This window comes from Palaemon carinicauda, chromosome 11 (genome assembly GCF_036898095.1).
Source record: "Palaemon carinicauda isolate YSFRI2023 chromosome 11, ASM3689809v2, whole genome shotgun sequence".
Lineage (NCBI taxonomy): Eukaryota > Metazoa > Arthropoda > Malacostraca > Decapoda > Palaemonidae > Palaemon > Palaemon carinicauda.
In genome coordinates this window covers 4304775-4329601 of record NC_090735.1, presented here as the reverse complement: position 1 = coordinate 4329601, position 24827 = coordinate 4304775, and the positions used below count along the sequence as shown (strand labels likewise).

At 42.6% G+C, this 24827-nt stretch overlaps 1 protein-coding gene across 5 annotated transcripts in view; it reads right to left on the bottom strand.

Moving 5' to 3' along the window:
- The window catches only part of LOC137649946 (calcium uniporter protein, mitochondrial-like), a 799430-nt gene that overhangs the window by 21320 nt on the left and 753283 nt on the right, over positions 1–24827 (bottom strand). For all 5 annotated transcript variants that reach the window (XR_011045882.1, XM_068382909.1, XM_068382906.1 and 2 more), the window contains one exon: positions 8665–8811. Coding sequence is in view for 4 of the 5 variants with exons in the window: in XM_068382909.1 (XP_068239010.1) it covers positions 8665–8811 (147 nt within the window). In the remaining variant the exon portion in view is untranslated. The remainder of the gene's footprint in view (positions 1–8664; positions 8812–24827) is intronic.

Below are 24827 nucleotides of genomic sequence, written 5' to 3'. Positions count from 1 at the left end.
GTAGTTTACCCTACTTCCGTTTTCTGTAATGGTAGGCCTAGGCGGAAGGATACGTGCCCTGAGGGCAGTCTCGAGACAGGCCTCATGTTAGCTTGGGTCTTGACCTTCAGTAAGTTCTTGAAAACAATAAATACTAAAGATCAGTGAGGCACTCGGGGAAGGAAGGGAGGGCCATAACCCGAAAGTAGTTCTCGGTAAGTATGTTAGGAAAAATACAAATTACTAAAAATTTTTGATTTGTTCCAACACAGGGACTTACCTCGAACTACTTTCTTAGGAGACTTACACTTTAGGAGGTGGGAGTGTCTACCTGACTTAGACCCAACTGACAGGATTGACATGGACCTAGATAGGAGACTAGGTACGGAAGGATAAGGAAACTGGATAGTAGGTCAAACTACACAAAGAGCTCATGTTAGTGTTTTAAGTACTCACCCTTCAGAATTCCCTGTTGGTGAGCATGATGAAGACGCTGTATATTCATGGCTTGTGCAGTCCTACTGGACACGAGCTCCAAGGGAAATAAAGAGTAAAAAGAAGACAAGGGGAAGGGAGAAAAATCGCACCTGTGTCTGTTGGTTTTGATACCCGCGATTGAACCTGGGGCTTGGGCCGTTAAATCGGTTGGAGCGCGGAGATGATTGTCCCGATAGAAAAACCATCTAGAGACTTCCTCGTACACTCCTTGAGGTAGTGAGACGTGAACATAGATTGGTTTGACCAGGTGCCTGCTCTGAGGATCTGTGCTACTGCCATGTTCTTCTCAAAAGCCAGAGAGGTACTAATACTCCTAAGTCATGTGGTCTGGGTCTTCCTGGTACAGACAAACCAGCACTACTGTATGCTTTGATGATCACTTGTCTGAGCCAAAAAGAAATGGTATTCTTAGATACTTTCTTCTTAACAGGACCCGTGGAAACGAATAAGTTTTTTATACCTGGACGGAGGCTGGCCGTCCTCTTCAGATATTTTCTAATGGTCCTGACTGGGCACAATTTTAAGTATTCCGGATTACCTGATCTAGGAATCGCCGGAATCGAGAAACCCTCAAAACTTAGGGTCCCAGACTGATGGGTTCTGCGTTTTGGCCACAAACGAAGGTACGAACTTGAAGGAGATCTCGTGCCAACCTCTTGAATGTTCTACTTCATAGGATAACCCATGGATCTTGCCCACTCTCTTCGCTGAGGCCAAAGCTAACAAGAAGACAGTCTTAAGCGTAAGATTTCTATCCACTATATCTTTCAACGGTTCGAAAGGAGGCTTACTAAGCATATCCAGAACTCTAGCTACGTCCCATTGAGGAACCCTGGAGGCATAGGGAGGACAGGATTGTTCAAAGCTCTTGATGAGCATAGAAATATGTCTAGAAGCACCTAGATCAATTCCTTTCAAGAGGAAAACTTGGCCTGGAGCGGCACGCACTCCTTTCACCGCTGGAATTGACATGCCCACCTCATCCCTGAGGTGGACGAGAAAGTCCGCGATGTCCGGGATCGAGGCTCCTAAGGGCTTGATTTTTCTTGAGGCACACCATCTTGTAAATGTTGCCCATTTTGCCTGGTATACTCCAGTTGATGATTGTCTAAGATAACGAGACATCCTGTCTGCTGTTTTTGCCGAATATCCCTCTCTCCTCAGAAGGCGCTGGATAACCTCCAGGCATGAAGACGAAGGGACTAAGGATTCTCGTGGAACCTTAGAAAGTGTGGTTGTCTCAGGAGGTCTAGCCTGTCTGGAAGGGGCCACGGAGGAAGACACGCCAGTCCCTTTAGATCTGCGAACCACTCTCTCTCCGGCCACCAGGGCACTACCAAAGTCATCTTTAGGTTGTGAGCCGCCCTTACTCTGTTGAACACTTGCCTGATCAGTGCAAATGGAGGGAAGGTGTAAACATCGAGATTGTCCCACTTGTGTTGAAAGGCGTCCTCCAATGCCGCCTTTGGGTCTGGGACAGGAGAACAGAATACGGGGAGCTGTGCGTTCAGCCTTGTTACGAAGAGATCCATCACCGGAGAGCCCCACATTCGGATGATGAACTTTGCTACTTCCGGGTGAAGGGACCATTCGGTTCCTACCACCTGACCCACTCTGCTGAGGCCGTCGGCCAGGACATTTTTCTTTCCCGGGATGAACCTTGCTGCCATCCTGAATTGCTCTTCTTCGGCCCATTCTAGGATCTCCAACGCGAGAACGCACAACTCCTTTGACTTCAGTCCTCCTTACTTCTTTATATAAGCCACTACTGTGGCGTGGTCTGACATCACCGCCACTGTGTTCCCCTTTAGAAGGGATGCGAAGTGTAGACATGCTTCTTGAACAGCTCTCATCTCTAGGACATTGATGTGTTGAGTCCTCTCGATCTCTGTCCAAACGCCTCTTGTTGCCTTTCCTAGGAGGTGTGCTCCCCACCCCTCCTTGGACGCATCTGTGAAAAGGAGCAACTCCGGAGGCTCGGAAGAGAGTGGCATCTCTTTGAGGATGTTTGACCGGTCCTGCCACCACTCCAGGGACTGTCTGGTCTCTGGAAGAACCGGGACAATCTTGTAGGGGGAGTCCCTCTGATCCCAGAGATCCTTCAGATTCCACTGGATGCTCCTGAGTTTCTGTCTTCCCTGAGGTACCAGTTTCTCCAAAGACACTAGATGGCCTATCAACCTCTGCCAATCTTTTGCTCTCCTGGGTTGACCCGCTAGGAAAGGACGGAGGACCTGGTCCAGATTGTTCAACCTGTCTACTGATGGGAAGGCTCTGACTAGTTGCAAGTCCAGGACTACAGTATGCCCAAGTACGTCATCCTGTTGGTGGGGGACAGGTGAGATTTTTCCAGGTTGATGGTGATCCCCAGAACCTTGCAGAATTGAAGTAGCTCTGTGCTCTGTTCCTTCAAAACTTCCTCTGAGGAAGAAAGGAGCAACCAGTCGTCCAGGTATCGAATCAGACGGATTCCCCGCTCGTGAGCCCACACGGAGACTATCGTGAAGATCCTTGTAAACACCTGGGGGGCTGTAGAAAGTCCGAAGCACAGGGCTCTGAATTGCAAGATCTGGGTACCCCATTTCACCCGGAGGTACTTTCTGCTGGAGGGATGAATAGGAATCTGGAAATAGGCGTCCTTGAGGTCTATGGACAACATGAAGTCCCCTTCCCTCAAGGACTCCAGGACCGACTTCGGGGTGTCCATCTTGAAGTCGGTCTTGCATACGAACTTGTTGAGGGCTGACAGATCTATCACTGGTCTCCAACCACCCGTTGCTTTTTCTACCAGGAAAAGACGACTGTAGAAACCTGGTCCCGGAAGAAGAACAGTCTCCATTGCCCCTTTTTCCAACATAGTGGAGACTTCCTCCTGTAAGGCTGCTCTCTTCAAGGGGTCCTTGGGGGCCAACCAATCAGCCTGACTTGCTGGGATAAGGGGGGCGGGTCTGCCAGGAACGGAAGTCTGTACCCCTCTTTCAGAACTGTCACAGTCCACAGTTCTACTCCGTGAAACTTCCATGCTTGCCAAAATCGTTTGAGGCATCCCCCTACCTGAGGCTTGGGCAGGAGAAGGGGGCCTCTCTCCCTACCTTCTTCTGGAGGAACGTCCAGAACGTCCCCTTCTGGATGAAGAATAGGCTGTTCTAAATGAGGCTGGGGCCGAGCTCGTTCCTCTGCGGGTGGGCTGCGTAGGTTGAGACCACAGTGATGTAGAGGGCTCTCTCCTTACCTGGGTAGGAGATGCGTGAGAAGTAGAAGGGGCCATGGGAGCAGGTCTCCTATAAGCAGGTCTTCTCATAGGTTGGGATTTAGGCCACTCGGCATCCTTCCTCTTCACAAGCTTCTCGACGACCTCCTCTGTCTTCTTGAGTGGAAAGAGCCCTTCATCCCACACCGAGAGATTCCATAGAGTCTTTGCTTCCCTGTCTGGAATCTTTCTAGACAGATTCTTCAGCACCGAGTCCCTCCTCCTTAAAACCCAGTTGGCAGACAAAGTTAAGGACTGGAAGGTCAAAAACTTTAGAGCGCGGCCCCCTGAGCTGACTAACTCTTTCAGCGCATCCCGCTTGGAGGGGTCTACTGATTCGGGGGAAATCTGGGTGCCCACTAGCGTAGAAGCCCACCAGTCCAACCAGGAGGCGACATTGATGAGGTCTTTTGACATCTCCTCCATCATGATCGCCTCCGCTTGAGAGAAGTAGATCGGAGCAGAAGAGGCTCTGTCCTCTGGGGAGCCTTGGCCAAATACTTCCAGGGCGACTTCCAGTTTACTGGCTTCATGTGGACGTCCCTCCAAAGAATAGTATTTGCTTTGGGATTTCAGTCCTTGAAGGAGTTTGGAAGCACTCTGCCCTTTAGAGTTCTCCCTGTTCCGGTCCACAACCTTGTCTATGTGGGCCCGTCCCAGTTTAACATCTCTCACCTCCGGCAGGGCTAAGGATGGCTTCCTCTGGACTGGCTCCTCCATGATTCTGTTAAGACCTGACTGCCAGACGTCTTCTTCCGAAGGTACGGGCTCCTCAATCCTATTATATTTCCTGATAAGTTTGATGACTCTCCTATACGCGGAGTCCTCCGCCGGAACGTCTTCTGCATCATCCTCCGCTTCCTCCATCCGGGGACGGGAAGTGCCGCTGAAGCGGGCAACTGCGCTATGTTGAGGATCGAGGTTGCGCCCTTCGGCAGGAACGGGCGCCTCCGCCCTTCTTCGCTCCTTTAACAAGGGTACGGGTTCCTCCGTGGTGATGTCCGACGGAGGTAGCCGTGCTTGACGATCACTCCCACAGGCTGACTCGCCGCGGCTGCCCGTCCGAAGAGGCGATTCCCTCCGCTGGGCGGATTGAGTCTCCTTGGTCGGGGTCTTACGCCTGTCCGACGAGGACCTATGGTCCATGGATGTAGTCGACTTGTGGCTGTTGGAGGCCCTTCTAGGAGGACTGTCTCCGGTAAGCCGACCCGCAGTGCTCTGGATAGTGGTAAAGTCCGCAAGCTTACTGCGGGGGACGAGGACCCATTGTTCTTTCGGCGAACAGCTCCTCCTGACCTTCCGCCTCGGGGAACGAGATCTCTTCCTGCTATACCGTGACCTAGATGGAGACCTTGAATAGGACCGCCTTCTCCTAGATCTGTCTCTCCTCCTCCGGTGTCTCCTCCGAACTTCCTCTTCTGATGAGAACGACGAACCTGCTGCCGAAGATTCAGACATCTCCTCATAACGGGACCGAGGGGCAGGTGGAGCTTTGCTCAACACCTGTTGGGTCCTGGACGTCGATGGTTGCATAAAAACTTCAGGGACTGCCGAAGAAGTCGCTGGAGGAGTAGTAGGACGCTCTATGATCGGGAAACAGTACCCCAAACCGTCCTCCACTCTCAACGGAGACCTACATGGAGTTCTCGCCAGGCTCCATCCGAGGGGATCCTCTAGCGGTGAATCTTCCTTCTCTGGGGCGCCTTCCGCTGCAGAGGTGCCTGAAACATCTACCCAAGAATCTGGAGAAGAAAAAGGGACATTTTTATTCCACATAGGGTCGCCAGACGGGACGTGCCCCTCTTGCACAAGGGCAAAGTTCCGCGGACCCTCACAAAACATACTCTCAGGCCCCCCACTTGCCTGTGCAGAAACAGTCACCCCAGAATCTAGAAGACACTCCTGGGGAAGAACCACCGGTTTCTTCCCCTTAACTGACTTACCTCGTCCCCTACTCTGGGTAGGGGAAGCAGAAGGAACCCTGTCAGATTTCTCTCCAGCCGATGTCGCGGGAGAAGAAAAACCCGCCTTCCTGGGAGAACTTTTTGACGACTTCTTTTTCTTAGTACCAAACTTCACCCACTGCACTTCACTCCACGAAACACATTCCGGACACGTGTCCGAAGTAGAGCACACTTTACCCCTACACGAGGAACAAAGGGAGTGCGGGTCCACATCGGGCTTGGACAAGAACGCCCCACACGACTTCCCGGCCTTAGGCCCAGGACAACGGCGAGTATGCTCCATAAAACACTATCACAGTACCGCCAGACACAGGAATGTAGCAGAAAATGATAAGAGAAAACTAATAAACACGAGGGAAAACACGAGGGAATTAAGTTATAAGCGCGAAAGCACGAGGGAAAGCACAACGGACCACGAGGAAACACACGTGGAACACAAGAGTCGGGGACACAAAGGGTCGCACTGAGATATGGAGAGCGTCGAGATGATATCACGACGCGACCAGAGAACTTACTGAAGGTCAAGACCCAAGCTAACATGAGGCCTGCCTCGAGAGTGCCCTCAGGGCATGTATCCTTCAGCCTAGGCCTACCATTACAGAAAACGGAAGTAGGGTAAACTACACAAAACTCTGGTCGGTTGAGAGGAGGTTCCAGGTAACTCCTAAGAAAGTAGTTCCAGGTAAGTCCCTGTGTTGGAACAAATAGTGTTTAATGAATGGATTCACCAATATTTTCTTCCCAAATTAAATGAATCTGAGAAAAAATTACGAAATTGAGTTTTGTTTTTATAATAATAAACAATGCATCTGTGACCAGAGGCCTGCAAGCATTCCAAGAATGTTTGAAGAGATACTCAGTAGTGCCAATGGGCAACAACATGATCGTAGTGGCTTACGTCAAGGGAAGGTGGTTGAAGTGGAGTGGCCCCTACATCCTCTTGAGGCAGAAAGGCTTCTTGCCCTCTGGGACTCTCCGAGGATCAACCTGTTTGCCACAGGGCTGCTACCCTGTGTTCTGCTACCTTGTTCCAGACCCCTGGGCAGTGTTTGAAGATGCCTTGCAACACCCTTGGTATCATCTGGACATTTACACCTTTCCCTTATTCAGCTTGATTTGGCCAGTAATCAACAGGGTGTTGATTATGCCAGGAAACAGGATGACCCTGGTGGCTCCTAGATGGCCACACACGAAGTGGTATGCTCTTCTGGTCGAAGTCCAGAGAAAACTACCCCCTTGGCCCACTCTTCACTATCAGCCAAACCTGGCAAGGTGGAGTTGTTCACTCTTTGCAGGTGGAGACTATCCAGCGTCTCCACCAAGTGAAAGGCTTTTCGCGAAGCATTGCAGAGGAGATTATTATTATTATTATTACTAAATAAGCAACAACCCTAGTTGGAAAAGCAAGATGCTCCAAGACCAAGAGCTCCAACATGGGAAAATAACCCAGTGAGAAAAGGAAACAGGGAAATAAATAAACTACAAGAGAAGTAATGAACAATTAAAAGGAAATATTTTAGAACAGTAGCATTACAATATATTTTTCATATACTGTATATATCTATAAAAACTTCAAAAAACCAGAGAAAGAGAAATAAGAAAGCATGACAACTCTACCTCAAGACTGGGAAACCAGGGTACAGAAGCTATGGCACTACCCAAGACTAGAAAACAATTGTTTGATTTTTGTGTGTCCTTCTTCTTGAAGAGCTGCTTACCATAGAGTCTCATCTACCCTTACAAAGAGGAAAGCAACCACTGAACAACTACAGTGTAGTAGTTAACCCTTTGAGCTAAGAAGAATAGTTTAGTGTTGTCAGGTGTAGGAGGACAGAGGAGAATGTGAAAAGAATACACCGAACTATTCAGTGTATGTGTAGACAAAGAAAAAAGGATCCGTAACCAGAGAGGGGGATCCAATGTAGTATGGTCTAGGCAGTCAAGGGACTCAATAACTCTCTAGTGGTAGTATCTCAATGGCTGGCTGGTGCCCTGGCCAACCTACTACCAGACTGGATATCTCTGGAGGTCCTCCACAAATGTCTATAATTGGTAGACATCTGGTTATCATAGAAGGGGTATTTCTCTAGTCAGAGCGTCTTCAGCATAGATTGCAGATTTCGTCGTCTTCCTTTGCCAGAAAAAGTCCCTCCCAATTGAGGCCCTCAAAGGCTACTGCTCACCCTTGAGTATAGTATTTTGACTGAAGGGCATAGATCTCCTCCTGGGAGCTGTCCAATTTACAAAAATCAACCTACCATTGATACCTAAAAAAAAAAAATGTGTTTGTAACCTGTTACCATGATTTACATGAGGTTGTTACCTCTAAAACTTTTAAAAATGCAGTAGCTATTACAGCAGTTTTCAGCAGACCAGATCAACTTTTAGTATTTACCAAAGTTAACATAAAACTGAAAGACCAAAGAGAACATATGGAGGTATCCCCTATGAAGGGGTAATTTTTTTCATTCGAGTCTTTTGGATCTATATCCTGTTCATATAATATATGTGGATATATGGCCAACATATTGAGTCCAAAGAGTAAGGCTATCTTTGACAAAGGCTTATTTAATGTAAACACACAATGCATCTGCCAGGAGTTTTACAAATGAGAAACCCTATTTCTTTACAATTCTGAAAGCTACAACATTATCTCAAATTACCTCAAGTTCTTTCATAATTCAATTTCATAATAATCTTGAGAAATCATAAGTCAAAAATATTCATAGAAAAGAGAATTACAGAGTAACCCCAAATTTCTATCTTTAAGACAAACTTTTAAAAAATTCAACTGAGAACAAATAGATCATTTTATAAATAACTGTAGGTTAAACAAAATGCTATTGTTATACCCTGTATTTAAGGTAAAAAAATATTCCAGAACATTGATACCATAAAACTACAAAAACAACAAGAAGAATGCAATTAATTATGGCCAATGGATCTTTCATAAATATAGGATTAACTTATTACCTTCTCCAAGGGTGCAAGTTGTGTTTTTATCTCCTCTATTTGTGCAAGGATTTCACGTTCCTTCATAACTTGGTGTTGATCTATATTAAGGGCCATGTATAACTTGTTCACAAGGTGTCGAACATCTCCCATGTTACTAAGCTCTTCCTACAGATAAGAAATAGATTATTGCAATGAAATTCCACCATTTAAAAAGCAATGCTATTGATAAATAAATGCATGGAAAATTATTAGTATTATATCATCTTGTATTAAAAAATACAAGTTACATGAAAAAGAATAATTAAAAAATAATAATTGTTTCTATGCTTACCCAAAACACATTTGCTATTCCTTCACAGAATGAAATACTCGACAACAGCTTAAAATTACGAAAATTTTCCCCTTCATCATAAAACATAGGACAGGCAGAGCTGACATACAGAAATGGTTGGATATACCTTATCTACCATTTTGAGTAAGTATCTCATTCCTTTATAGTCAACATTGGACCAGGAGTCTAAAATAAATCGTACTATAAAGTTTGGAGACTTGCAGGAATGTCGATGAATTCTGAGAACATTAAAATAATAAATCTCATTAAAAAAATCAATTAATCTTTCTGAAATACTTTTAATGGTTACCACATTACCTTGAATGAAGGCATAATGATAATACTTCATAAGACAAATTAATCTAAAATAAAACATTGAACAGTAAGACCAGCTTACCTCTGATTTACATTTCATCATGAGAGCCATAGAAAAGGAATGCTGTAGATAATGTGTCTCTACAGACCAGCAGCACAAAAATATATAAAAAAGGGCTATCTCAACAAAGAAGTTTACACATCCCCAAACAAATAAACTATAAAAACATACTTCATTATAATGGTCAACAATGAAACTATGGTAACCTACATTACAACATCCCTTGCTGCCACCGTAGGACCTAGGGACCAACATTCATTAAAGTGCATCTAACCTCTGTCAGATTATGAGACGCAAATGCATAAGGGTGCACCGCCACTGTGCCACATTAACTTCATCATCATCTCCTCCTATGCTATTGACACAAAGGGCCTCGGTTAGATTTCGCCAATCATCCCTATCTTGAGCTTTTAATTCAATAATTTTCCATTCATCACCTCCTACTTTGCGCTTCATAGTCCTCAGCCAAGTAGGCTTGGATCTTCCAACTCTCTTAGTGCCTTGTGGAGCCCAGCCAAACATACTTTTTTCTACATTAACTTATTTCCCTAAAATTAAATTCTTGGCATAATTAGGCTTAGTAACAACTCCTCTAATATCATGAGCTCTAACATGCACATTAGTCTGACAAGACTCATATACAGTATCTAGTTTTGAACATCAGCAATGAAGTGCCTTAAAGGAAAACAATGGCATTTTTAAATACAGATTGGAAAGAATCTTCAATGAACTCCTTATGGTGGAGGATCTCCTTCAGTATAACTTCAATGCCCTGTGTGGCCAAAGAAGATGGTTATCTATGTCACATCCAACCAAATCTGCAAGAGCAAAAGTATGACTCTGTAGTCATCCTTGATTATAAAATCTGCTATGAAGGAGAGGAAGGCACAATTGGAAGCGATATCAACATTAATGAAACAGCCTATAATTCACTAGTCCTCTTAGCCAATGCTACAAGCAAAAGACAAGTAGATGTTTACCTTTACACCACTCAAAAATACAATTAAAGGTCTAAAGGCTGCGCATGAATGGGAGAAGCAGGGGACAGTGACATTGCCCTATCAAGCAGGACAATGACCTAGAGACTGACTAAATATACATATGATCAGTCCCCAAGCCGGGCCCCTCCCCCTACCCTAGCTAGGACCAAGGAGGGCCAGACAATGGCTGCTGAGGATTCGGCAGATAGACTTATAGGGTCCCCCAAACCCCCCATTCTTAGCTCACAAGGATGGTGAGGTTGCAGCGACCAAAGGAACTAATGAATTTGAGCGGGACTCGAACTCCAGCCTGGCGATCAAAAGTCAGGGACATTACCACATAAGCCACCACAACCCTAATTGTGAAGGCATTTCTATTGACAAAAGCTAACTCTACCTCATAAAGTTTCTTTCATGCAACTTTTCCTAGAAATTCACCATTTTTGTGTAAAAATTTGTCTACTTAATCTCCACTTATCAATGAAACCCAGCATCAGCGTGTGCAACCTTTATGTCACATAAAGCCGTTAATAGCTTTTTTGTCTAAATTATGAAAGTCTTACTACAGAGGCCAATCATAGCCATCTTGTGATATCTGTCTCTATCACATGATCTCTCTCATCCAATCACCAATCTTCATTTCAAACTAGATGTTTATTGATGTCCCTATGAAACAGATCAACTTAAAACATTATCAAGGTAATATGTCTACTTTTATGGTATATGATACAGGATATACAAGTTTATTTAGTTTTTTTAGGACAAAGTGGCACCTGTTAAACACTTGAGAGATTATAACATGTTGCAAAATACTGGGAAGTGCCTTAAATGTTATCTTAATTGTACATTTCCTGAATAACAGCAATTAAGAAGTGCTACAATACTTCTGCAGTCCCCAGGAAGAAGAAAATGCCCCATGGTCCGTACACATTTTCTGATTCAACTGGCCTATTTTATAAAGGATAAATCTCACAACTTGGAAAATTGTGTTCCGTCTCCCACGTCATCAGGTATAACTTAAAATAAAAATCATAGTTGATAATCTCCAATTTTCACACAACTCTTCTGTGGACTAGGGATCATTTTGTTCCATGGTGATGAATGATTGATTTCGAAGTGAACCTCCTATCAGTGGTCCTGGCATCGGAGTTGAAATTGATGAGACATTAATAACCAAATGCAAATATGGCAGAGATAAAGTTCAGAAAAATTTCTTAATTACTCAGAACTGAACGCTTTAGTAAATGGCAGTTCATTGTTTCTCTGGTTGAAGGTTCAGTCACTCAGCCTAAAGACAAAGACACTTTACTATTCATTATCCAGCTACTGTATATGATTTTCCAGGGTTATACTCATCATACCTTTAATCATACTGTACTATAGAATTTGTTTTTAATGAAAATCAGAATATCCACAACCACAAAATAAGAGTATTTGAAGTGACATGAAGAAGCGGATAAAGAGACCTGACATACATGCAAAGTAAGTATATCAATACCCCACTAGTGAATTGTATATAAAAAGCCATGATTCTCTTATAAGATTGTAGCACAATTTTCTATGCCAAGCTGCAAAGATGTACCTGCATGTAAGTCAATAAACTGATGCATGACCAAATGAATCGTACGTTGATGACCTGGATGCAAGATTAAGATCCACAGACACTAAGATAATTATTACTTGTTTTTCCAATGCCAGCTAATAGCAAGCGCCCTCCCAGTAAGTAAGGACACAGTGATCTGATTCATATTAGGTGGAGGTACTTTAGGTTAACACATACAGGTATCCCATTAAATTCCTTACAACTCGAACACGATGTCCAAAACAGTAGCTGCCAAAGGAAATAGAATTGAAATTTCTGTTTACTATTATATCGCCAACAGAGACCCATTCACATGATTTTTCTATATTTTCCTGGTGAAACATGATGTACCAGGCCTATTTTCATGAGTTTAGGATGGTTTTAACAACTTTTTCTTTATAGAAATTGTTAGGTTTTGGGATGAATGAAAATATGCCCTTGTTCTAACACTATAAAAATTTGGTACATGAAAATACCTCTAAAAAAACATCTCACTTCAGTTACAATGAACAGTACATATGTAATTATTTATCAGAAAAACAATGCTTTGACCATCAAATTTACAAATCAAGCACTCAAAAGGTTCAAACTGTGCACTCAAAGGTTCAAACTACACTCCTCTGTAAAATCTCTACACTTCATTCAAATTCCACCTGAGTGTATTGGTTTGGGGTGGTTTCTCAACACTAAAAGATCTAATGTGTCACAAACAACTGTACTGACGGACAGGTCTAAACCCACATGTTGAGGAAAAGATGTTAACATAAACCCTTTGATTAAAGCTATGGAGAAGTCCTATTCACAGTACAATAACTGTAGGCATTTAATAATATCAGCAAATGAGGTGTTAATCATTGAAACTTTTCCTGCTTTACTCCAAGAATAATATTAAGGGTACTATTGTAAAAAAAATGTTAGCTGATGACCTATATGATAAAATATTAAACCTGGAGGACTTGGAAATCCCTTGTGTTCTGAGGAAAAGATGAATTTGGTGAGCTTAATTGATTTGTAAGAATATTCTGCCTCCCTGGAACAAACTAAGGCATAAGAGAAACATTTCTAACTGCTGTCCATAAAAGAAGCTCCTGTACTAGCATGAAAAGAGCACTAGACTTTGTCCCTCCCTGCTTCCTAATGTAGAGCAAAGCCATCACATTTTCCGAGCTTTCCCGTCACTAAATCTTTAAAATGAACTAAGGTCTTGTACACTGCAAACCGTTTCAAGCAACTGACGTGCACCTTTGCTTAAACCTAAGGCTAAACCTCCTACAGATGTTGACCATCTAATGTAACTCCCAATCTTGATCAGGACTCATTGAAAAACAGCAACAGGTATCAAAATCTTTAATGCCAAACTTGCTGATTGAAGGAGACTATGGGAATCCCACCAATTGAGACTATCCACCTAATTCGAAATTATGAATTTTGAGGGACAAACCGCATATCCCAAAAGTGGTTAATATGTAACTGAAGAGGCCTCATACTTAAGTGGGTATGCTGGGCAAACTTCTTAAGAGAAGCCTTGGTCCTATGATGATTCATCCACTTATAAACTAAAAGATTTTCAAATCTCTTGAACTCCTTGGTGATGGTCAGATACTCTTGGACATATTTCTCTAAAAGGAAAAACATGACAATGAAGCTTGCCCTTATTCCAAAGTACAACAAGAAGTTGAGAAGAAGCCTCTGATCTTTCTGACCTTGGGTAGCAATCAATCATTCAATCATCTAAATTTAGAACCTTGATCACCAGGAGATTTAACCCCTTTGCAACGAGTCCATAACTATACCATGGACACTTGAGGAAATGTGCTGGAACTAATACAAAGATAGGTGAACTAATAAACCTTGTCCCCAAATTAGAATTTGCTACACTTCCATCTGCTATGGTGGAAAGGCACATGGAAATAGACATCCTGCAAGTATATGGAGAACATAAATCTCCTTTCTGGACTGCTTCCAAAACCAATGAGGGACTCTTTACAAAGAATTTGTCTCTACCAGGTACTTGTTGAGTCTTGAAACATCCAACCTGGTCACCCACCCCTCCCCAAGCTTTTAAAACCATGAACAGGCAGTTGTATAGCCCTAGAAAAGGAAGAAAGACCCTTCCCGTAGCCTTCTTCTCTGCAAGGATTGAATCTTATTCCGCAATACTGTACCATCGTCTGTTATGGGTTGTTGTAATAAGAGGTATAAGGCACTGGAGTATCCAAAAAAACAGGCTGAGAAAGGGCTATGGTTCAAGGACCAAAGTGAATAGATGAAGGACATTCCAAGTTAGGTGATATAGAGAGAGCCTGCACCCACTTAAAAATGAGCATTGCAAATGTCACTTGGAGGACTTTTGTATATTGACTAACATGTTAGAAGAATATAATATTATTTGATAGAAAAAACACTATTAGCCTCTCTGATGAAATGACTGGCTGGAACTCGATACAAAGTAGTGGTGAACGATGATGCAGATGAATCATGTGAGGTACAAACCGCATGGTAAGGCATATCACATTGAATAATTGTAGTAAACAAGGAAATAGATAATATACCAAAAAAGGTAAAAGGGGAAAACACAAAGAAAGTAAAACAAAGTGTCTTACCAAATTGCTTAACTTTAAAGGAATAAGGTACTCAAAACTAACAGATGAGGTGGATAAGCTCAGTTCTGTGTGCTGGCTCCACTCAAAGTTATGGATATGGCTGTCACACTATGTACAGAAATATTCTTGTAATCTTAAGTTCTCATCGAATATCCACCTTTGAAAGAATAGCAAATTAATTTTGGGAAGATTCATTGAAATAATTCCAATTCAAATGAACATCTACAAATCTTGCTTTTTGGAAAATTACAGATCTGCAATACGTGATTATTAAGTATTTCTCTTTGTAAATTAAATACTAAAACCAAAGCTAATTGCAGTCCTTTTTATACAATGGAAAAATAAAAAAATGAGAGAACAATATAAAGCACTGGAACAGCCCAAAAATATTTTCTATGTTTTGTTTGACACACATATATCAAAATTAGGAATAAGTCATTATAAAACGTTTTTTTTTTTCTACCAAAAACAGAAAGGAAAAAGTTTTTAGATATCAGGCTTGACAAAGGCATATGTTTATATAATCTATGTGAATGCAACTCAAAATTAATTTTTAATCCCTCTGATACTACAGTATTTTAAGGTTTCTGTCAACAGTTTAAAGAGAAAAAGTTGAGGAGCAGCTTTATAAAAAAAAAAAAAATCATAAGCAGCAGTGAGGTATGTATAGGTCTACGCATATGAAAACAAAAGAAAGCAAGAAGGCATAGTTACCTCTGAAAAAAGCATAATTGGTATTAATCTATTTATTTTGTTTTTTGAGAAATGGTTTATTTCATATCTATCCACAAGGATATGGAACAATTTACACAAAACATAAAAATCTCAAAATCGAAAATTACAGGGTTTCAAGTAAGTGTTCCATAGGGTTCTGTTCTCACACTTACTCTTCTCTTTATCAATGACCTTCCTCAGTCTACTTCTTCTCATATGCAAGTTTTTGCCGGTGATTCACCCTTCCACACATCTACCTTCACCTCACAGCCATTATTTCCTCTGACGTAAGCAATCAGTTCCACTTGTTACTGCTTTATATGTCCTCTCATCTTCAGACCATATCTGAATTGGGAGTCTAATCAATTACTCAATAAAGTTACATCTTTTACAGTTCCTGTATATTTCTTTCATAACTTCTTATTCACTTCTGTTTTGGAATTCAAATTAAATCCTACCATCTTTCCTTCATAAACAATTTGAAGGCTAAAACTGCTCCGGCTTTGTTTGGAGAAGTTTTGCAATTCACTCGTCTATTAAGTCTATTCCTAAAAATTTTGCGTAATTTCAATTGGATGTACTAAATGTTTTCTAATTCCTGTTACATAAGCTTTAATTAAATACTCTACCTCTCCTCCTGAACAGGACTGAAATAAAAGCAATATGACTGATGATAAAATGGTCAACTTTTCCTTAGTTTCTTATTTCTGCAGTGAGGTAGCCTTATTCTCTTCTTTCTATAAGTACAGTACTACATTTGGAAACTTATACTAAAGGAGAAATTTCTCTTCCTCCTTGAGTGTCTACTAACATGCACTTAGCCACTACTTTCCAATTTCATTCACTGAAGATTAATAATACCCCTTACCAAATATTGTTAATATCTATTGACCTTTACCATCAAGGTAGGTTTTTCCCCTTGATTCAAACTCTCTATTTTCAAGGAGTTCCTTTCAACCCCTGACCCTCAATAAGGTTGGGGTACATGGACGAAAGTATATGAATGAATATTTCTTCCTTCTGGTTCATGTTGCTATTCCAGGATAATTAGCAGGACTTATTCTTAAACCACTACTCACTTTATCTGATAATTTGGCAAAAATAGACATGATTTCAGACTGCTCTTTGGATTCTAAGGAAGATGGCTATGCCCTGCAACACAAGGAACGGGATTACCTGCTGTGATCAAATGCGTGACAATATTAGGGTTAAATATGGCTCCTAATATTCTGGTCTTATTTGTACTAAGGCATTCTTCTTTACGGTGCCTTGAAGGTTTTGATAAAACTTGAAGTTTTCTTTTGGGACCTGTACAATGTCAATTTCATATTCAAATATGTTGACTGCTGAAAGCACGACATTAAATTAGCTGGTTAAATGGCATTAGTAGTAATAATGATATAAAGATATTCGGGTTTCTAACTAGGAGCTGAGATACGCGTAAAGGGTCATCAAAGATTGTAAAACAATCTTCAATGGCAACTGAAATTTAAGCATTAACAATAGATCAATTTTAGTCTCCTATAAATAATCAGTCAAGTCTAATTTGGTTTAGGTTCCATTAATATTAACTGTAGTAGATGTACTTTACTATCAATATTTCAAAACAACCTCTATAAGCACAAAATTTCTTTCAAAAGCATATACAGTACTGTATTCTGTGTTTTAACAATATACTGTACAGTGAAACCTTCTAGGTTAAAAGCATATGAACTCAAACAAATTGGTGTTCAAACACTATTTTTAAACCATTTTTATCCTTGAAATCGAACGATAGTTGGAAATCGAGTGGGCAATCATAACTGTCTAGTAACTGTTGGCTAAGAAACGTATAACCAGCACCATAACTGCTGCCAAAACAAATGGTTTACAGTAAAATATACTCGGTTTTCTAATCTCTTCCAAAGCACAACTGCGAAAAATAAATGCTAGATTTTTTATTGTTTTTGTTCTTTGATATTCATACACAATGTAGCCTGATGGGTAAAGAAGGGTATTGGTAGTGATATTATTATTATTATTATTATTATTATTATTATTATTATTATTATTATTATTATTATTATTATTATTATTATTATTATTATCATTATTATCATTATTATTATTATTATTTGCTGAGCTACAACCCTAGTTGGATAAGCAGACTGCTGTAAGGCCAGGGGCTCCAAGAGGGAAAATAGCCCAGTGAAGAAAGGAAATAAGGAAACTACAAGAAAAGTAATTAAAAACTAAAATGAAATATTTCAAGAACAGTCACAGCAGCATTAGAATAAATATTTCATATACGTATAAACTAAAAAAAAAAAATAAAAAAAAAGGGAAATAAGATAGAATAGTGTGCCCGAGTGTACCCTCAAGCAAAAGAACTCTACCACATAACAGTTCAAGACCATGGTAAAGAGGCTATGGCACTGTCCACGATAAGGCCATTATGAAAATTGAAAACCACACGAACTAAAAAAAAAAAAAGAAGGAAGACCATTTCAAAGTGACAGTGGTGTGCTCATGTTTAAACTCGCCGAATAGCCAGGCAGCTTTCAATTCCAGCCATCAACACTACTTATAATAGCTGAAGAAAACTGAAGTTTTCATTAATTTTATCTTTATTGTATTTTTCTGCTTGATTTCATTCATGTAAGTACTGTTGACTTTGTGTAAAATTCTTTAAAATGAGTGATTTCTGGGATAAAAAACAAATCAATCCTATTAACGTTATCCCTTATGAGGATAATTCCTTCAGTCTCGCATAGATCGGCATTCAAATAGTTTTCTAGAGTTAATTAGATTTGATATCCAAGTTTCCATTGTATCTTGATAATTGATGATTTCATACATAGTAGTAGTACAAATGCCTATATCTAAACTAAGAAAAAGGCAAACTTGATAAATTTATTCATTAAATATTAATTTTATTTATAATTCTAATAACAGTATTTATCTTATACCAAACTACAGTGGTTGATAGAAAGCTTTTATGTCAATGTAAGACCTGAGTTATGTCTAACTACACTAGTTACCTCAATAGTGGTAATTTGAAAGAGATGTGTCATATATGCTGTATAAGAACCACAGTACAGTTTAGAATATGAATATATTCTATCAACTTTTTTAGGTCAAAGAGGGACCAGTTTTTCTAAGGAGTTGTGTACTACCTCTATATCTAGAACTCCCTCAGTCCTTATATGATGGAGAAAAAAATTTAATGATAAAATGTTATTTTTATTAATAAAATAAATTTTTGAATATACTTACCCGATAATCATGTAGCTGTCAACTCCGTTGCCCGACAGAATTCTATGGAGGGATACGCCAGCTATCACAATACTAGAAGGGGGTGTATTTACCAGCGCCACCTGTGGCCAGGTACTCAAGTACTTCTTGTTGACACCTCCTCAATTATTCCTCGGTCCACTGGTTCTCTATGGGGAGGAAGGGAGGGTCGATTAAATCATGATTATCGGGTAAGTATATTCAAAAATTTATTTTATTAATAAAAATAACATTTTTCAATATTAAACTTACCCGATAATCATGTAGCTGATTCACACCCAGGGGGGTGGGTGAAAAACCAGTGTACAAGACTAAAGGATAGCTAAGTATCCCGTATTTCATATAATCAGTTATCCACAATAACAATGAAATAATAAGTACCTGGTAAGGAAGTCGACTTGAACCGTTACTCTGCCTTTAATAAGATCGTCTTCCTTACTGAGCGCAGCGTTCCTCTTGGGAGGCTGAATCAACTCAAAGGTGCTAAAGTATACAGGGCTGCAACCCATACTAAAGGACCTCATCACAACCTTTAACCTTGGCGCTTCTCAAGAAAGAATTGACCACCCGCCAAATCAACAAGGATGTGGAAGGCTTCTTGGCCGACCGTACAACCCATAAAAAGTATTCAAGCGAAAGGTTAAAAAGTTATGGGATTATGGGAATGTAGTGGCTGAGCCCTCGCCTACTACTGCATTCGTTGCTACGAATGGACCCAGGGTGTAGCAGTACTCGTAAAGAGACTGGACATCTTTGAGATAGAATGATGCGAACACTGACTTGCTTCTCCAATAGGTTGCATCCATAACACTCTGCAGAGAACGGTTCTGTTTGAAGGCCACTGAAGTAGCCACAGTTCTCACTTCATGTGTCCTTACCTTCAGCAAAGCAAGGTCTTCTTCCTTCAGATGAGAATTTGCTTCTCTAATCAGAAGCCTGATGTAGAGAGAAACTGAGTTCTTAGACATTGGTAGAGAAGGCTTCTTGATAGCACACCATAAGGCTTCTGATTGTCCTCGTAATGGTTTTGACCTTCTTAGATAGTACTTAAGAGCTCTAACTGGGCAAAGTACTCTCTCCAGTTCGTTCCCCACCATGTTGGACAGGCTTGGGATCTCGAACGACTTAGGCCAAGGACGGGAAGGAAGCTCGTTTTTAGCCAAAAAACCGAGCTGCAAGGAACATGTAGCCGTTTCAGATGTGAAACCTATGTTCCTGCTGAAGGCGTGGATCTCACTTACTCTTTTACCTGTTGCTAAGCACACGAGGAAAAGAGTTTTTAATGTGAGGTCCTTAAAAGAGGCTGATTGGAGAGGTTCAAATCCTGATGACATTAGGAACCTTAGGACCACGTCTAGATTCCAGCCTGGAGTGGACAACCGACGTTCCTTTGAGGTCTCAAAAGACCTAAGGAGGTCCTGTAGATCTTTGTTGGGGGAAAGATCCAAGCCTCTGTGGCGGAAAACCGCTGCCAACATACTTCTGTAACCCTTGATCGTAGGAGCTGATAGGGATCTTACGTTCCTTAGATGTAACAGGAAGTCAGCAATCTGGGTTACAGTGGTACTGGTTGAGGAAACTGCATTGGCCTTGCACCAGCTTCGGAAGACTTCCCATTAAGACTGATAGACTCTGAGAGTGGATGTCGTCCTTGCTCTGGCAATCGCTCTGGCTGCCTCCTTCGAAAAGCCTCTAGCTCTTGAGAGTCTTTCGATAGTCTGAAGGCAGTCAGACGAAGAGCGTGGAGGTTTGGGTGTACCTTCTTTACATGAGGTTGACGCAGAAGGTCCACTCTAGGAGGAAGAGTCCTGGGAACGTCGACCAGCCATTGCAGTACCTCGGTGAACCATTCTCTCGCGGGCCAGAGGGGAGCAACCAACGTCAGCCGTGTCCCTTTGTGAGAGGCGAACTTCTGAAGTACCCTGTTGACAATCTAGAACGGCGGGAATGCATACAGGTTGAGATGGGACCAATCCAGCAGAAAGGCATCCACGCGAACTGCTGCTGGGTCTGGAATCGGAGAACAATACAAGAGGAGCCTCTTGGTCATCGAGGTAGCGAATAGATCTATGGTTGGCTGACCCCACAGGGCCAAAAGTCTGCTGCAAACATTCTTGTGAAGGGTCCACTCTGTGGGGAAGACCTGACCCTTCCGGCTGAGGCGATCTGCCATGACATTCATATCGCCCTGAATGAGCCTCGTTACCAGCGTGAGCTTTCGATCTTTTGACCAAATGAGGAGGTCCCTTGCGATCTCGAACAACTTCCTCGAATGAGTCCCTCCCTGCTTGGAGATGTAAGCCAAGGCTGTGGTGTAGTCGGAGTTCACCTCCACCACCTTGTTAAGCTGGAGGGACTTGAAGTTTATCAAGGCCAGATGAACTGCCAACAACTCCTTGCAATAGATGTGAAGTGTCCTTTGCTCCTGATTCCATGTTCCCGAGCATTCCTGTCCGTCCAGTGTCGCACCCCAGCCCGTGTCCGATGCGTCCGAGAAGAGACGGTGGTCGGGGGTCTGAACAGCCAATGGTAGACCTTCCTTGAGAAGAATGCTGTTCTTCCACCACGTTAGAGTAGACCTCATCTCTTCGGAAACAGGAACTGAGCCCGTCTCTAGCGTCATGTCCTTTATCCAGTGAGCAGCTAGATGATACTGAAGGGGGCGGAGGTGGAGTCTCCCTAACTCGATGAACAGGGCCAGCGATGAAAGTGTCCCTGTTAGACTCATCCACTGCCTGACTAAGCATCGGTTCCTTCTCAGCATGCTCTGGATGCATTCTAGGGCTTGGAAGATCCTTGGGGCCGACGGACAAGTCCGAAAAGCTCGACTCTGAAGATCCATACCCAAGGAGACAATGGTCTGGGATGGAACGAGCTGAGACTCCTCAAAATTGACCAGGAGGCCCAGTTCCTTGGTCAGATCCATAGTCCATTTGAAAATCTCCAGACAGCGACGACTTGTGGGAGCTCTTAAAAGCCAGTCGTCTGACGGAGCCGGACACAAGATCATGATACTGCTGCACAGTCTATAAACTGTCAATCATGGGCAAGCGAGGAAGTACAGTGACAACCCGAATCTGTCTAGACTGTCTGGGTCGTACAGACAACTCCTTAACGGGTTGCTGAGGTTGCCGCACTGCGTCACAACAAGTCCCTTCTGTTGGTTGTTGAACGTCTTCCCCGTGACACATTGACTCCGTAAACAAAAAATCCTCTAACAAGGACTAAGCTTGGACTGCATGTCATGCAACACAGCTCAAGGTCTATGGGAGCAGGTGTGGTAACAGACGGGATTAGCGGCTGAAGTGGAACCATTACCTTCCCTGTAAGCATGTTATGCTTAAATAAAAGTCCATAAGAGGTTATGCAGCTAAAGGCTCCCTCCAAATGACAGAGTCCTCAAGGGAATATCAGAAGGAGGGAGAAAAGAACTTTCTCATCTACAGGGACCTTATCCTAGAAAAGCTAAGTTCTCTGAGTGAGGGTTCACTGGTGCAAAAGCAGCAGACTAGAAGGCAACGTTATGAAACTGCTTGACAGTCTAGTGAGTTGGCAACAACCCAAGATGTGTTGAGAAGCATGCGGTAAGGTATGCAGAGCATGATGTATGCAGAGTATGCTGTATGCAGAGCATGCTGTATGTAGAGCATGTTGTATGCAGAGCATGCTGAATGCAGAGCATGCTGTATGCAGAGCATGTTGTATGCAGAGCATGCTGAATGCAGAGCATGCTGAATGCTGAGCATGTAGTAAGCAGAGCCTGCTGTAAGCAGAGCCTGCTGTAAGGAAAGCAGAGCGTGTGCATGGCGTTTAACATTTCTCAGAAATTCCATGACCAGTGCTAGAGTGCTTTATGCATGCTTGCATGGGGTTTAAACCATGGTATGAAAATGGAGGTAAGGTATGCTGAACAGCAGAGTCAGAACGAGCTGGAACAACAATAGTTGTGGTTTCCTCTTCAAGACTCCGATGAGGGAACACCTGAGGCTCAGTCTGCAAAGGCTGAATAAAAGACAAGCAGAAGGAAGGCGCATGGGTGGAGGAGGCTGACTCCTAGCATGAGTGGTTGAACCCAAGGGTTGCGCTTGCTGAGCGGTTGGCGGAAGCGGAGTAGCAAGTTCCAGTTCCTGTGGTGTGAGCGGAGCGCGATGAGGAAGAGGATGCGCAGAACAAGGTAAATGTCTCGCAAGCTGAGGCTCCTGAGGCGCAAGGCTAAGGTGTTGTGGTGCTTGCCTTGTGGAGGGTTGAGCTCGCTGCAGCAAGAGCTGAGGAGACTGACTCATGGACGGGAGAGGTTGTTGTACCTCAACCGAGTGTTGCATCACTGGTGGAGCAGCAAGTGGAGGCGGAGGAAGAGAGGTATAATCCTCCTGATCCCAATGTAAAGGTTGCCTTAAGGAAGGCGGAGGCTGAACACCACAGGGAACAGCAAACTCAGCACGTGGCTCAACATCGTACGCCTGGCAGGTGGAACTGCTGGCAGGTGGTACTGCGATCAGGCGGAGCGAGTGTAGGTGGAGGGAGTGTAGGCGGAGGCGGAGGAGCAACACTCTCAGCCCGACACTCACGCATCAAGTCCGAAAGCTGTGCTTGCATGGACTGTAGTAGAGTCCACAACATCGTACGCCTGGCAGATGGTATTGTGATCAGGCGGAGCGAGTGTAGGTGGAGGGAGTGTAGGCGGAGGCGGAGGAGCAACACTCTCAGCCCGACACTCACGCATCAAGTCCGAAAGCTGTGCTTGCATGGACTGTAGTAGAGTTCACAACATCGTACGCCTGGCAGGTGGTACTGTGATCAGGCGGAGCGATCATAGGCGGGGGGGAGTGTAGGCGGAGGCGGAGGCGCAACACTCTCAGCCCGACACTCACGCATCAAGACCGAAAGTTGTGACTGTATGGACTGCAGTAGAGTTAACTTGGGGTCGGCAGACACTAAGTTCTGCTGAGGTAAAGCCTTAACAGCAGAGATCTGTTGTGGCAGAACCTTACTCCTCTTAGGCGGAGTGTAATCAACTGATGACTGAGGAGAGTCAGAGCTAACCCAATGACTGCATTCGGGTTGTGAACTTTAACTTCGTAGGTCTGGCATAGGTCTGGACTTAACGTTTAAGAGGTCTTGAGACCTGAGACCAGCGTTACTCTGCCTTTATTTTCTCCCCTAATCTCTTCTGCAGACGAGCAAAATAAGGGCTCAATCGTCTGCGGGTGGGAGTGACGGTCTCGGTAAGACACGCCCACAACCACCGAGAATACTTCTGTGCGCCGATCAAGGCCTGCTGAACCCTTATGCCCTTCGACATTGCTTCTCCCCTGGGCTTGGGAGCTTGCAAGAGGTCCCGGACTGGGAGGACGACTGGCGCGCACAAAAGTACCCTCACGCACTAATCACTTATCACTTTGATTTCTGTTTGCACTTATTTCACTGAACTCGAAACTTTAAGTGGTTTGTACCTGAAATACGCAATTCTATCCTTTCTCAAAGTTAGTAATTGCGAAAACAGAATTACAATGTAACAGAAAAATCTAATGAAAGATAATTCAGTGGTTGGAAAGAGACTAAACACTAGATCACTCTAGAAACGTTTAGTTTCTTCCCCTAAAGAGACTAGGGAGAAGAGCAAAAACGATAACGACGTTACTCGTACGCCTGGCAGGCTTGAATGAAACGTTTATCCTCTTTCTCCCTCCGTCTCTATCTCTCTCTCTCTCTCTCTCTCTCTTGACTTAGAACCTGAGAGAAGAGCCCAATCATATATATCGTTAAAACATATTATTGTTAAAGGAAAAAACTGAAAAGTTCCTTTATTAGGATCAAAACCATTAAGTTAAGAAAGAATGAACAAAACGCTAGACACGGTTACACTTACTGCAACGTGAAACCGTGAACATTCTTTCTCTATCGTAACGATAGAGTGCAAGTTGAACGTTCTGAACGTCAACAACTGCAGAGACAAAACAAAACGCTAGTTCAACTTTGAAAACAGTACGAGACTGTCAAAGAAAATCTTTCAAACTCTGTGGCGGAAATAGCATAATATGTTAACAGGTAAAACCGAAATGACGGGCTCAAAGTTTATTAACTTCGGTAAAAGACCGCCTACTATTAGGAAGGTCGAATATAAACAAATATAAAAATTAATTTTAATGAGTTTATAATAAAAGGAAGTTAATCGAAGAGGCCTATAAGAGGCGGAGAGATATAAAATAAATCTATAACTTTTGTTAAGCAAAATTAAAAAAGAGAGTCTATACTCTCTTAGACACCAACACTTCCGTCTAAGGGAAGGGTCGGCCATTGAAAGGTGAACGAGAGTTCATAC